Source organism: Cyanistes caeruleus, chromosome 2, assembly GCF_971803275.1.
Source record: "Cyanistes caeruleus chromosome 2, bCyaCae1.hap1.1, whole genome shotgun sequence".
NCBI lineage: Eukaryota > Metazoa > Chordata > Aves > Passeriformes > Paridae > Cyanistes > Cyanistes caeruleus.
In genome coordinates, this window is record NC_141702.1 from 41138803 (window position 1) to 41150038 (window position 11236).

At 49.1% G+C, this 11236-nt stretch overlaps 1 protein-coding gene across 2 annotated transcripts in view; it reads right to left on the reverse strand.

Moving 5' to 3' along the window:
- The window catches only part of SIM1 (SIM bHLH transcription factor 1), a 49250-nt gene extending 40092 nt beyond the window's left edge, over positions 1–9158 (reverse strand). The window contains exons 1-3 of one of the 2 annotated variants that reach the window (XM_086876629.1): positions 8815–9158; positions 7838–8019; positions 7307–7620 (exon numbers count right to left, since the gene is read on the reverse strand). In XM_086876629.1, the coding sequence (XP_086732755.1) occupies positions 7307–7481 (175 nt within the window). In that variant the 5' untranslated portion in view covers positions 7482–7620; positions 7838–8019; positions 8815–9158. Of the gene's footprint in view, positions 1–7306; positions 7806–7837; positions 8020–8814 lie in introns of those variants that run through there. The other variant, XM_023922192.2, reaches the window with a different exon arrangement.
- Positions 9159–11236: the final 2078 nt, after the last annotated feature.

The window sequence follows — 11236 nt, forward strand, 5'->3', positions numbered from 1 at the left end:
ACTGTCTAACATAAGCTCAAGGCATCACCCAGCTGTGTTATTCAAGCAGAAAAAGAAAATTTTTAAAAATTGATCGAGCTTTTATTTCAGAATGAATTTGATACTCTTGCCAAAATATAGATTATCTGCTCCTGCCTAACCAACTCTTCCTCCTATCTAACAATCTCTTTCACTCGATGAACTTTTTTTCCGGAGAAGATAAACTATTTGTGCCAAGAGAAATTGTCTGCTGTCGTGAGGGGGAAGGGGGAAAAAAAATAAAGAAGAACTTAAAAAAAAATATATATTTTTTAAAAAAGAAGAAAAGGAAAGCATTTTATCCCGCCTATCGCTCATCGTTACGCAACAGCCTTCGCCTATATTGCGCGGAACCTGCGCGGAGCGAGCGTGCTGACTCATCGTTTCTCTCGACATTCTCCAGTGGAAGGCCACTGTGCTTTCCACATCAAAAAGCACGTCCATCGGTTTCATGGGCTCGCTACACCGGCGAGTCCCTGTGCAATGCCTTCTCGCACCCAGCCGTGCCCACCCCCGGCATTGAGAGAGCCGCTCCGCCCCGCCAGCCTGTCCCCCAGGCCGGGCGCACAGCCAGACCTGCCGCGCTGCACTGCCCTGCTCCTGTCTTCCCTTCCCCTCATCTTTTGATTGATGCAAGCCTTGATGTCGACAGCCAATGGAACCAGGGGCTGGGTGGGCACCGTCCTTATCCAGTGGCGATACTGTTTCAAGAAGCTCCTCTGACCCACGGAAGGGGGAAAAGATTCCTGAATCGTTTCTAATTTGATCTAGGCAAAGACGGAGGAAGGCAGGCGCAGGGAAATGAGACTCCGAGAAGCCAGGGCAGCTCCTTGGCCCTGGTTGATCTCCGGGTTACTTGTCCCTCTGTGAGCATCTGCAGCTCAGAGCCCATCTCGACCCTGTCCTTTGTCTGGCAATAGCAAAGGGGGGTGGGGGTGACGGTGGGGGTGGGGTGGCCAGAAGATGCAAGCCCTTATCTACTTCGCCCTGATTTGCCGGCTTTTAAAAGCAGTTGAGGCGATTTCCCCAGCGGACTCTCCGTCATGAAACCTCAGCACAATCCGGATTCACTGTAGCGGGCGACTTGATGACCCCGTTTAAAAACACTTAGTGGAGAGCCCATCCTGAGCTCCAGACCCACTTCTTTGGGGACCAGAGCCTGAGGCCAGCTCCCTCCGGGGCCGGGGAGCCCTTGGGCACCCCTCCAGGGCTTGCTGCTGTCTGGCGCACCGCCCCGCAAGGCTGGGCGAGGCCCAGGGAAGCTGCCTTGGAGACGAAGCCCCGTAGGCAGGGAATTCTTTCCTGTTGTTGTGGATGGGCAGGGGGAGAAGCTGGGGGCTCTCCCGGAGCAGCGCTGGGAGCCTGCCCGACGGGGCAACCGCAGGGAGTCTTCCCCAAGTCGGCTCCCAGCAGGTCCATAGCGCGTTTCTCTTCCAGGAGCTCCTCAAAACTCCCTCTTCGGGCAGCGGCCCCCGCCGCCGCTTTCCCAGATCTCCCGGGGGCCGCGGCCCGGAGACGTCTCCGTGTGCTTTGGTTTCGCTGCTTTTTCTCTGCTCTTTCAAGAGCCGCTCTATGGTTATTAAAAAAGGAGGAGCAGCAGCTCGCTCCTCGCCCGCCGGCGCCGAGGGGATGCTGACCCCACGGAGGGCGCGGGATGCGGGACCATCGCTCGCCTCGCCCCGGGGCTCGCTCCTTCTCCGCGCCACCGGGGCGGACAGGGCCCCGCAAGCCCCCTTCGCCGTGCTGGGCAGACCGGTGAGGGTCGGCACGGGCACCGGCTTCGTTCAACCTGCCCAGCAAAGCCTCTCTACAGGCGGGACGAGAATGTCACCTTCGTGAGCAGCTCTTCAAGCAGCGCCTTCCCTGCCTCCCGCTGCCCCTCGCCGGCGCTGCTGCCGCCTTAGTAGCAAAGGACAAGTGGGGCACAGAAGTTGTTTGGGAAGAGGGAGGCGGGACAGTTCAGTCTCCATCTCCCACGCGGTCATTCTCCCTCTCTGTCCAGGGAAAATGACAAGCAACAGCTCCGGGAGTCGCGGGAGCAGAAGCTGCTCGTCCTAGTCACAGGCAAGCCAAAAGGCAACTGGATGTTGTATAGAGGAATTAGCTTGATTCGATTAACCATTTAATTAAATCGTCTGCCGCCAGCGTTCCGTTCTGCCATCGCCCAACGCTAGACAGAGCTGATTTCCCAGTTAATTTAACAGGCAGTGGTTAATGATAACTCAAAATCTCGGCCAAATGAGGCTTCTGTGAAGGACTGGGTCGCCGTGGAGGGCTCAGATGGAATAAAATAAGCTATGCTAAAAAAACAAACAAACAAACAAAAAAAAAACCAAGAAAAAAAAACCTGCTTGCTCATTTCCACTGCCTGCGGATGCCATTAGCAAGGGTTTGTAAAGATTTATTATCTCGGTAAATCAGACGTATTCATTTGAAGCAGAGAAAAATTAGCATCCCTCTTTCTTTATAAAATTCGTAATAACAGGGAGGAAAACCCCTGTTGACTAAACAAACATCCCTGTTAAGAAAATGGTAGTGGAAATAATGCTGAGTCTGTTTCACTTATAGAAAGACAGGATTTTGGCACACACAGGGTAGCGGGATTGTGCTTTGAAATGCAAACAAACGGAACCATGTCCAAATTGGAGAGAGAGGGGGAAAAAAATCAGGGCATTTTCGAGCACCCACTACTTATTCGTTTCTCCAGAAGACTCACATTCAAGTAGCTCTTATTTCGAAGGAATAGGGGAAGGAAGGATTTGCATTGGCGCACACGCTGTTTATATGCAAGTTGAAAAATATTCTCCAACACTAAAATGGTTGTATGTTTCCAAAGGAAATATTATTTCCCCTCCCCACCCCGGTCTTGTCATAAAGTATTCCTTCTACAACATAATTCTGTGGGGGTTTTTTTGGGTTTTTTTTTTAACGATCTTGCTAGTAGTTTAGTTCTGCTCTTCACATTTAAGTTCACATCAAAACTGGAGTTAAACAGAGATTCAGCTTGGAGAGTAAACTGCTGCTTAAATGAGAAAAACTTCTGTAAGAAAATAAACATTGAAACCTAATGCTCAATCATTTCCCTTTGCAGCAAGAAAAACAGCATTAAATCACCTATCCACGTGGGAAACGGATTTTTTTTTTTTTCCTGTTGATCTCTTCCTCCTTTAAAATAAAACAAGGTTAAGGGTTTCAATATTGAAATGTTAACCATCCTGATTCGGCGAAAGTTTATGTAAACGGAGTCTCTGCTTTTGTCTCGAAACGAAAACGCCTCTCTGCGCCAAAACGATCCCTTCCCACTAGGACAGACTGCAAACCGTCCTTTTGCATCTCTGGTCACGGATGAAGAATAGAACCTTTAAAATATTCCTAACTAAAAAAGAAAAGCAAAAGCAAAAAAAAAATTTATTGTGCCACCTGGGGTTTTTTGTTTGGGTTTTATTAATTTTTTTTCTCCTTTGCTTTCTGGATACTAGCGAAGGTCAGTGCAGAATTACCCTGCAATAGTAATGGCGATCGCATTGGTTTTGGCGGAAAATTCTTTTAGTCCTTCGACACCCTGGAGATTTTTCTACCTATATTTTTGTATCTACATCACTTACTATTGGCAATTTATAAATAAATACTAATATTTCAATTTTATATTAATGAACGCTAAATCAGGAATAAATTTATTAAAAAGTCCTGCTTGAAAAACAAACAAACAAACAAACAAACAACCCTTAAGACTCTTTCTTAATGATCTTAGAAAATGAGCAGATATTCACTTTGGTGTGATCTCTGATCACCGAAAAGCAGTATAGGTCTTATATGCTTTCTCCTCCTGGAAAGAAGTGCTCTAGTATTGAAACGATGCAAGAAACCTACGTCCTTGACAGTTTTAATCCCCTGAAGACTAAATAAAGTGAAATTAGGGGTAGAAAGAGCAACCCAGGCGTTTCAATAACTTGCGAGAATTGCACAACCATTACGAGAGAGCTCATAGAAAAATCTCTACCCTCTTTGTGAAGTTTGTCCAGTTCCACTGCCTTGAACTTAAGTGTCTGGGGGTAGGAAAGAAACCTCACGTGCCTATTTTGTGTGTGACTCTCCTGGTATTTCATTCCCAGAAAACTCTTGTTTCCAAAATGAGCCCGAAATCTGCCCACCTTCTTTCTCTATAGGGACCTTTCAGTCACAAAAATATGCAGGCAAGCGCACACCGATTCTCTCCGCCCTGTCCCCAGCCCCGCGTGTGCGTGGAGATGAGGAGTGTATATCTTTCTGTACGTGATTATTTACAACCAACTCTATACAAGCACTCTCTGGGCAGATGGAAATTCGCTCTTGTACCAGGGAGAGGGGGTATGAGTTACTCTGGAAGTGCAGCTTGCTCTTACGGAGACAACGCTTCTCTACCCTGACTCCTCCAAGATATCTTTAAATGTAGGACATGACATTCCGCAGTCCTAGCCTCCTGCTACCCATCTCCCGTGTTTTGGCCAACTCATCGGGTCTGTCCCGATGCTTGTATCGCTTTCCTCCCCAGGGAAATACAAGGGAAAGGAACCCCATTGTATCCGTCCAACATCTCTCCGTTGAGAAAGACTTGTCCCTTTCGTGCGTCATTTCCCCGGCTACCTGTTCTCTCTTCTCAGAGAAAAAATGACATTTTAATTATTTTTTTTATTTTCTAGGTGGGGACACTGAAAAACCAGAATAGCCCCCCGCTTCCATGCCTCTCTACACTCATACGCAGCCAGACAAGCACAAGCGAACTAACAAGCGGAGCTCAAGCTGCTCTGCCGCTCTCCCGGAGCCCACTGGCATCACCGGGGTCTCGGAAACATCACCGGGGTCTCGGAAACATCACCGGGGTCTCGGAAACATCACCGGGGTCTCGGAAACATCACCGGGGTCTCGGAAACATCACCGGGGCTCGGCTCCCGCACGGCCAGCCACAGGCGCAGCGCCGGGAGGCCGCTCCTGGGCGCCTCGCCCGTGTTTTATCGCGGCGCAGGGAAACCCGCTGGGCTGGGGCCGAGCCGGGCCCCGCTCCCCTCTCCCCGCCTCCTCGGAAGTACGTGGGAGGAGAGGGAACCCGCGTGGGCCCGCGGGGAAGCCGCCCGGCTCCGCGCCACGTTGCGACCCCCGCTCTCGGGCCTTGTGCCCCGCGCAGGGATGCGGGGGCGGCGGGCCCGAGTGGAGCTGCAGCCCGCTCTGCGCCGGGCCTCCCGCGGCAGCTCCTCAGAGGGGCGAGCCCTCCCGATCCTGCTCCCTGCCTTTCTTTCTAATACGCAGTTTGACTTTAATGAGGCTGCGAAGGCTCCGCTGCCCCCCGAGCCCCGCTCAGCCGCCCCCGCTGCCTCTGCACTCAAATTAGCATCTGCTGCGGCCGGCGGCGGCCTCGGCCCCGGCGCGCTTCGCCACACCGTTCCCCAGGGCATTCAGGCATCCTGCGCTGCCACCGAGGGACGGGGATCAGCTATTCTTCTCTTCCCGTGATTACTCACAGCCTACAAGCAACACCATATGCTTCTTCTGATCAAACAACCCGCTACATAGGCACCAGTAATTGACGAGACCTGCTGGAAATCACGCAGAAAGGTAGCCTACTGAGACCGCAGGAGTTGACAAATCATTGCTAATAATCCTTTTAGGAACATCATGGGCATCAAGGTTTGCAATAGCTTTATTTTTATAAAGTATGCGCTGACAGCATAAAGGACAACTCCGTCTCCTTTGAAACAGAGGACTGTCCCGCATAATGATCTTCCAGGTGGCAGAGCAAATAGAAGAGGAAAGTGGCTTGACGGAGACTTAAATTATTATTTTTAAAGGTTTCATTTAACCCCTTCTTTGCTTACAAGTGACTCGATGCTACGGAAAGTTGTTTCAAAAAATTATTGTAAAAAGCACTGGATTGAAAATTACTGCCTCGGACTCTAGGTATAGACGTTCATCCATGACCTGGGGGTGTGTGGGAAGGAGATTACCTCCCCCATCCAAATGACTGCCACATTACATATTTATTTTAAAAAGTAGAATTAGTACCAGTAGTCAACAAATTTAGCTGACGAAAAAAAAATTTAAAACCCCTCAAACCACCAAATCAGACAAAACTAGAGCAAAACAATACCAGGCCATATACACTCTCTTATTTTGTTAAAAATACAGGCCAACCGAGTCGAGATACAGCTACAGAAAACTCATGGGGACATAGCTGTGTTACGTTGTTTTTTATGTACCCTCACTTTCGAACAAAAGATACAGCGAATTTAATATTGGGGAAAAAAAAAAAAAAGCTCTTGATATGTTTTCTTTCATACAAACCACAACTCTGTGGAGTCGATCTAAATAAGAGGTTCGTAAAATTTAAAAATATTTCCCCCCTACATCTTATAAAATCAATAGAGTGAGAACATGGAAGAACTTTATTCTGACTCTCTTAACTTCGTGTTGTTTGTTTTTCTTGGCAGCCAATCTAGAAGACCAAAGAAGGTCGCTGTAGATCTTAATTCTATTTAAAAGCGTAAGACACTTCAGGACTCTTAAGTTTTCTTTTGCTAGATAGGGGGGTTGTTGCTGCCGTGGAAGTCAACGTGAAGTTTACTGTGGGCTGTCGAGGAGAATCATGTCTAGGCTGGGCCACTGGTTTTGCAGCTTTGGATGGTCAAGGGGATTGACTGTATTTGGATGCAAAACTCCTGCTAAAATTTTCCGAGGTCGATTAACGCCCTCAAACTGCCCTAGTGATCCTCAGAACGAGACACAGCACACTGACGATGCGATTCTGTGTACTCGACTTATTTATTTAGACAGGGTGTGAGCACGCCTGCACGCGTGTCCTGTACCTGTACACCGCACCTTTCCTCGAGAGCTGAACTAAGGCTTTAGGACTTTGCATAGACTTATGTAAATATTTACCCATATACTAACTCGCCCTCCCAGAATGACTATAAATAGGGGTGAATCATGCCCTCTTAGGCCTTGCGTGTGCTTGCTGGAGGATGCACATTCGACTGGGAGACTGGAGAAAAAAAAAAAACCAAACGGGTTTGCTTTAGCAGAACACAACACATAGCAGAGCTCAGTGTCTTCAAGTGTTGACAAAAGCACCATAAGTCTCCAACCAAACCTGTCATAGGAACTAAAGGGAAAGTACTTACAGCAGAGGAAAGTGACAGCGGAGGGCACCCTGTCTCCGAGCACACCCCAAGGAATTTACTTTTTTTTTTTAACCGTAAAATGATAAACGACACCTGGATCAGAATGAAAATAGAGGCGAATAGGCATTCCCACCTACCTTCAGGAAAAACCACTCTCATTTTTAAATAGCTGGTGGTGAGTCTGATTATGGATGCTTTGTCCAGCTGAGAGGTGATAGCGGAGGGCAGGGGTAGTAATTTAGCCAGTTCATAAAATTCACTGTTTTCTTTCTCCCGTCTAGTCCGGGCAGCATTTTTGGACTTCTCTTTCATCGTGTTTTTTTCCCGCTTCCTTGCTACAATTTAAACTCCAGAGATTCATCCAAAGGTGGAAGGGAAACTCATCTGCAATTCATCTCTCCGGAGCATCAGGCGGTGAATCTGAGCGTGGCCATTACTCAGAAAAACCGTTCTGTTGTGTAAATGCAAACAAGTATTGAAGAGTAGAGGTGTTCTTTAAAAAAAAAAAAAAAAAAAAAAAAAAAAGTACATATACTCTGAAAAGCAGAGTCAATTAAATGAAAAAAACATTTATCCAATGCAGCTCAGCACACCAAACAACTGCATTACAAAAAAAAAAAAAAGAAAAGAAAAAAGAAAAAATAATAAAAGCTAGAAGATTGAGGCACCAGACAGCAACCAAACGATGTATTTCTGGCCTTTTTTCCTACTCATGGCCGGCAGCATAGCTCCTCGGAAGAGGGTCATAGTAATCCCGTTTTTTCCAGTGATTCGTTGTCAATCCGAGGGCCGAAAAGCACGGCCGCGGGCTGCCTCCCAGGGCGCTGGGTGACTTCCCCGGAGCCTCTCTCTGTGAAGACAACAGCAGTCCTGGAGTGAGAGAGCCAGTACACGGCGCCGCAGAGGAGCCGCGAGAAATAATAATCAACAACCAGCCTCCGGCGGGTGTAGTATTTTCTCCCGCCAGAGGGGAAAGGAAAAAAAAAAAAAGTGTATTTTCCCATCTAGCGCGCCCGTGGAGAAGCCTGCCCCGCACTCTCCTCCCACAGCCCTCTCACTTCCCAGCCCAGGTGTGCACTGCATGACCAGAACGAAAGCGCAGCAGAAAGCAGTCCCCGGCTCCCGGCGTTACCGGCTTTGCTGCTGCCGGGGCTGCGCCGTCCCCTTCGCGCTCCCTCGGGCCGGCACCGCGCCGGCGGCCAGACCTCCCCGTGCTCCGCGCTGCCAGACCCTCAGTGAGGGATACATTTCCAGTCAAGGAGTATTTCTGCTTGTTTGCCCTCTTTTCTTTCCTTTTTTTTTTTTTTTTTTTTCTCCTTTCCTTTTTTTTTCTTTTTTTCTTTCTTTCTTTTGAATTTCTCCTCGGCTACTGTCCTCATTCCTCGGCTGGGGTCGGGGGTGTCTACCTCAGCTGCACCCCAGCCAGGGGAGGCACGCTCTGCCCAGCCCTGCCCCGTGCCGGAATCCACCCAAAAATCACATTTTTCCAACCAAATTATCTCTCTTTTCTTTTTTTTTTTTTTTTTTTTTTTCCCTCCTCATTTTCCACCGTGAGGAAGCGACCCACAGCCTAGTACCGCACATCACTGCGGTTCTTCTCTGAGGCTGGCAGATTGTGGTGGGTTCTGATCCTCTTTTCACCTACCTTGAATCCCTGAGCCCGGCAGCCTGCAGAGAGCTCTCCCGGGGTGAGGAGCCCAACTCTTTAATTGGCTCATTAATGGCACAGGGAAAAGTTTGCGCCTGTCACTGCTCCTCGCACCGATGGGCAGTCAGACATTGCCGCCTCCCCATCCCCTTTATCGGCTCCCAGGCTCTCCGTCTCACATAACGAGGGGTGGGGTGGGGTAGGGTGGGGTGGGGGGGCGAGGTTGGTATTAATGAAGAATCCCTAATTTGCGGCTGAGAAATGCCTAATAACTTCTTGATGGCTAAAAGCCTTTTAGCACAACTTCATTTCTCTCCAACTCCCCGCTCGGCCCCCCTCCCTCCCCCCTGGCCGAGCCCTCCCTCGATGCCACTCACGGACCCGCCTCGCTTCCCGTTGGCCGCCGCCGCTCCTCGCCCGGCCTCCCACTGGCGGAGGGGGCGGTGGCGTCACGGGGATACATCCCCAGCCCTCTCCGCCTCCCCTCTCTCCCTGTGTCCGCCCTCTGACCTGGCTGCGCGGCCGGGGGGAGTGGGAACACACAGACACCCACGGGCACACACAGACGCATCTTCCCCCCGCGTACCTGCTGGGGGTTTATTTGCCTTGAGGTGGGTACGTGTTGGCCATGGCCTCTCCGCTGGGCAGCGGGGGTGAGCGGCCGAGGTCCCGCAGGACTGCGGGTGGTGAGGATCGCCGCGGTTTTACACACCCACGTACATTTCCCCACCCCGAAGCCCACGGAGCAAGTGGTCGCGCTTGCGGGAGATAAGCTGCGGTCACGTCCCCTGCTGCCCCCCTCCCTGACACCCCCAACTTGAACCATGTACGGTTTTCCTCTGGAACCTTTCCTCCGCGCTGCGGGACAGCGTGAATAGGCTCCCTCGGCGGAGGGATGGAGAAAGATTTTAATTAATTTTCTTGATACACGCTGGAAAATAAAACAAAACAATAAACAATCCCACCAACAGGGAAGAGGGAAAAAAAAAAATAAAAAAGAGAGGGAAAAAACCCAAACTCAAATCCTCCTACATTAGGAGACAGAGCTGCCTTAAAACTGCTTGCAAAGTGCATGTGGGGTTTCTCTTTTTTTTTTTTTTTCCCGGGGAGCGGGACTATTCCAAATCTCGTGTGTCCCTTGGGGAAAATAACCCTAAAAAAACGATGCTGCTCCTAAAACTGCTGGCTTCTGAAAAGAGTAGATAGAGCAGAGAGAGAGCGCCTGGAGTGGTGGGAGAAGGGTTGTAGAGTCTTTCCTAAAACCATAGCGGACTCTCAAAAGCCTGACATAATTGCCAAACCAGTCGGTGCGAGACTTTATCTAAAATAACTGTTTAAAATGAGATTGCACTGGCAGACAACAGTCGGAGTATTTCGAGGAAGAAGAAACGGTCTCCGTGTTCTAAAGAAGAAAAATGTCAACCAAAAGGAAAAAAAAAAAAAAAAAAAAAAAACCAACAAAAAACCAATTTAGCCTTTGAAGCACCTCATCCCTTTTGCTCCGCAGCCGGCTGCAGTTCGAAAGGCAGGCTTGCAGTGCAGACCGTCTGTTCGATGCTTATCACCTTAAATCTCCCCTCGGTTAAAAGCTTTCTCTGAGTTAATTTGGGTAAATAAAGGAAAGACGAAAAGAGAGGCATTCAACAACTCCTCTGGGTGTCCAGGCGTCTACAAGCACCAGAGAAATGTATCCACGTAGTCTCAAATGTTCTTTTGATTGTCTTGTTTACCAAGCGACTCATTGTTAAATAAACACGAACGCAAGGCATTTACTGAAGGTAAGGGGAAAAAAAAAAAAAAAGAAAAAAGAGGAAAGGAGTGCACCCCTCCTCACCCTGTCATTTAAAGAGATCGTTGCTGTGGGGGAAAGTGATACTGAATTTACAAAAATCTTCCCTGTATGTTACTGCCCTCAGGTGTAACGTGGGTTTAGGGGACAAGAAAAGGATAAAAAAAAAATCTTCCTTCTGGTTTTCATTTGAGGTAATTCTCTTCCTAAACGGCACTGACGTCTCTAGGAGGGTATTTAGACATATGGGCAACAACTGGACTAACACTGTCAGGTAGCTCACGACTTATTTGTCAACAAGAGCCAGAGAGAATGTCTTCTATAACACCATTAGTCTGGGAAAAATAAATAAATCAGTAGGATACGCTTCTGCTAATTTATACCGGGGAACACGAGCATCCACCTTACCGACCCCACACAGCCCCATCAAAGCCCGTTGCTCACCGAGGATTCTCTTTCCCCGTGTACCGGGACTCGGTTTCTTCCCCGCAGCCCGGGTGGGTGACAGCGTCCGCACCGGTTCTCCCCGTGGCCAGCGCCCGAGGGCTCGGGCTCGACAAGCCCCAGTGTAGATACTGAATGTATAAATGCTACGGTAGATAAAGTACAAGATGTGAAAGGACTAGAGGC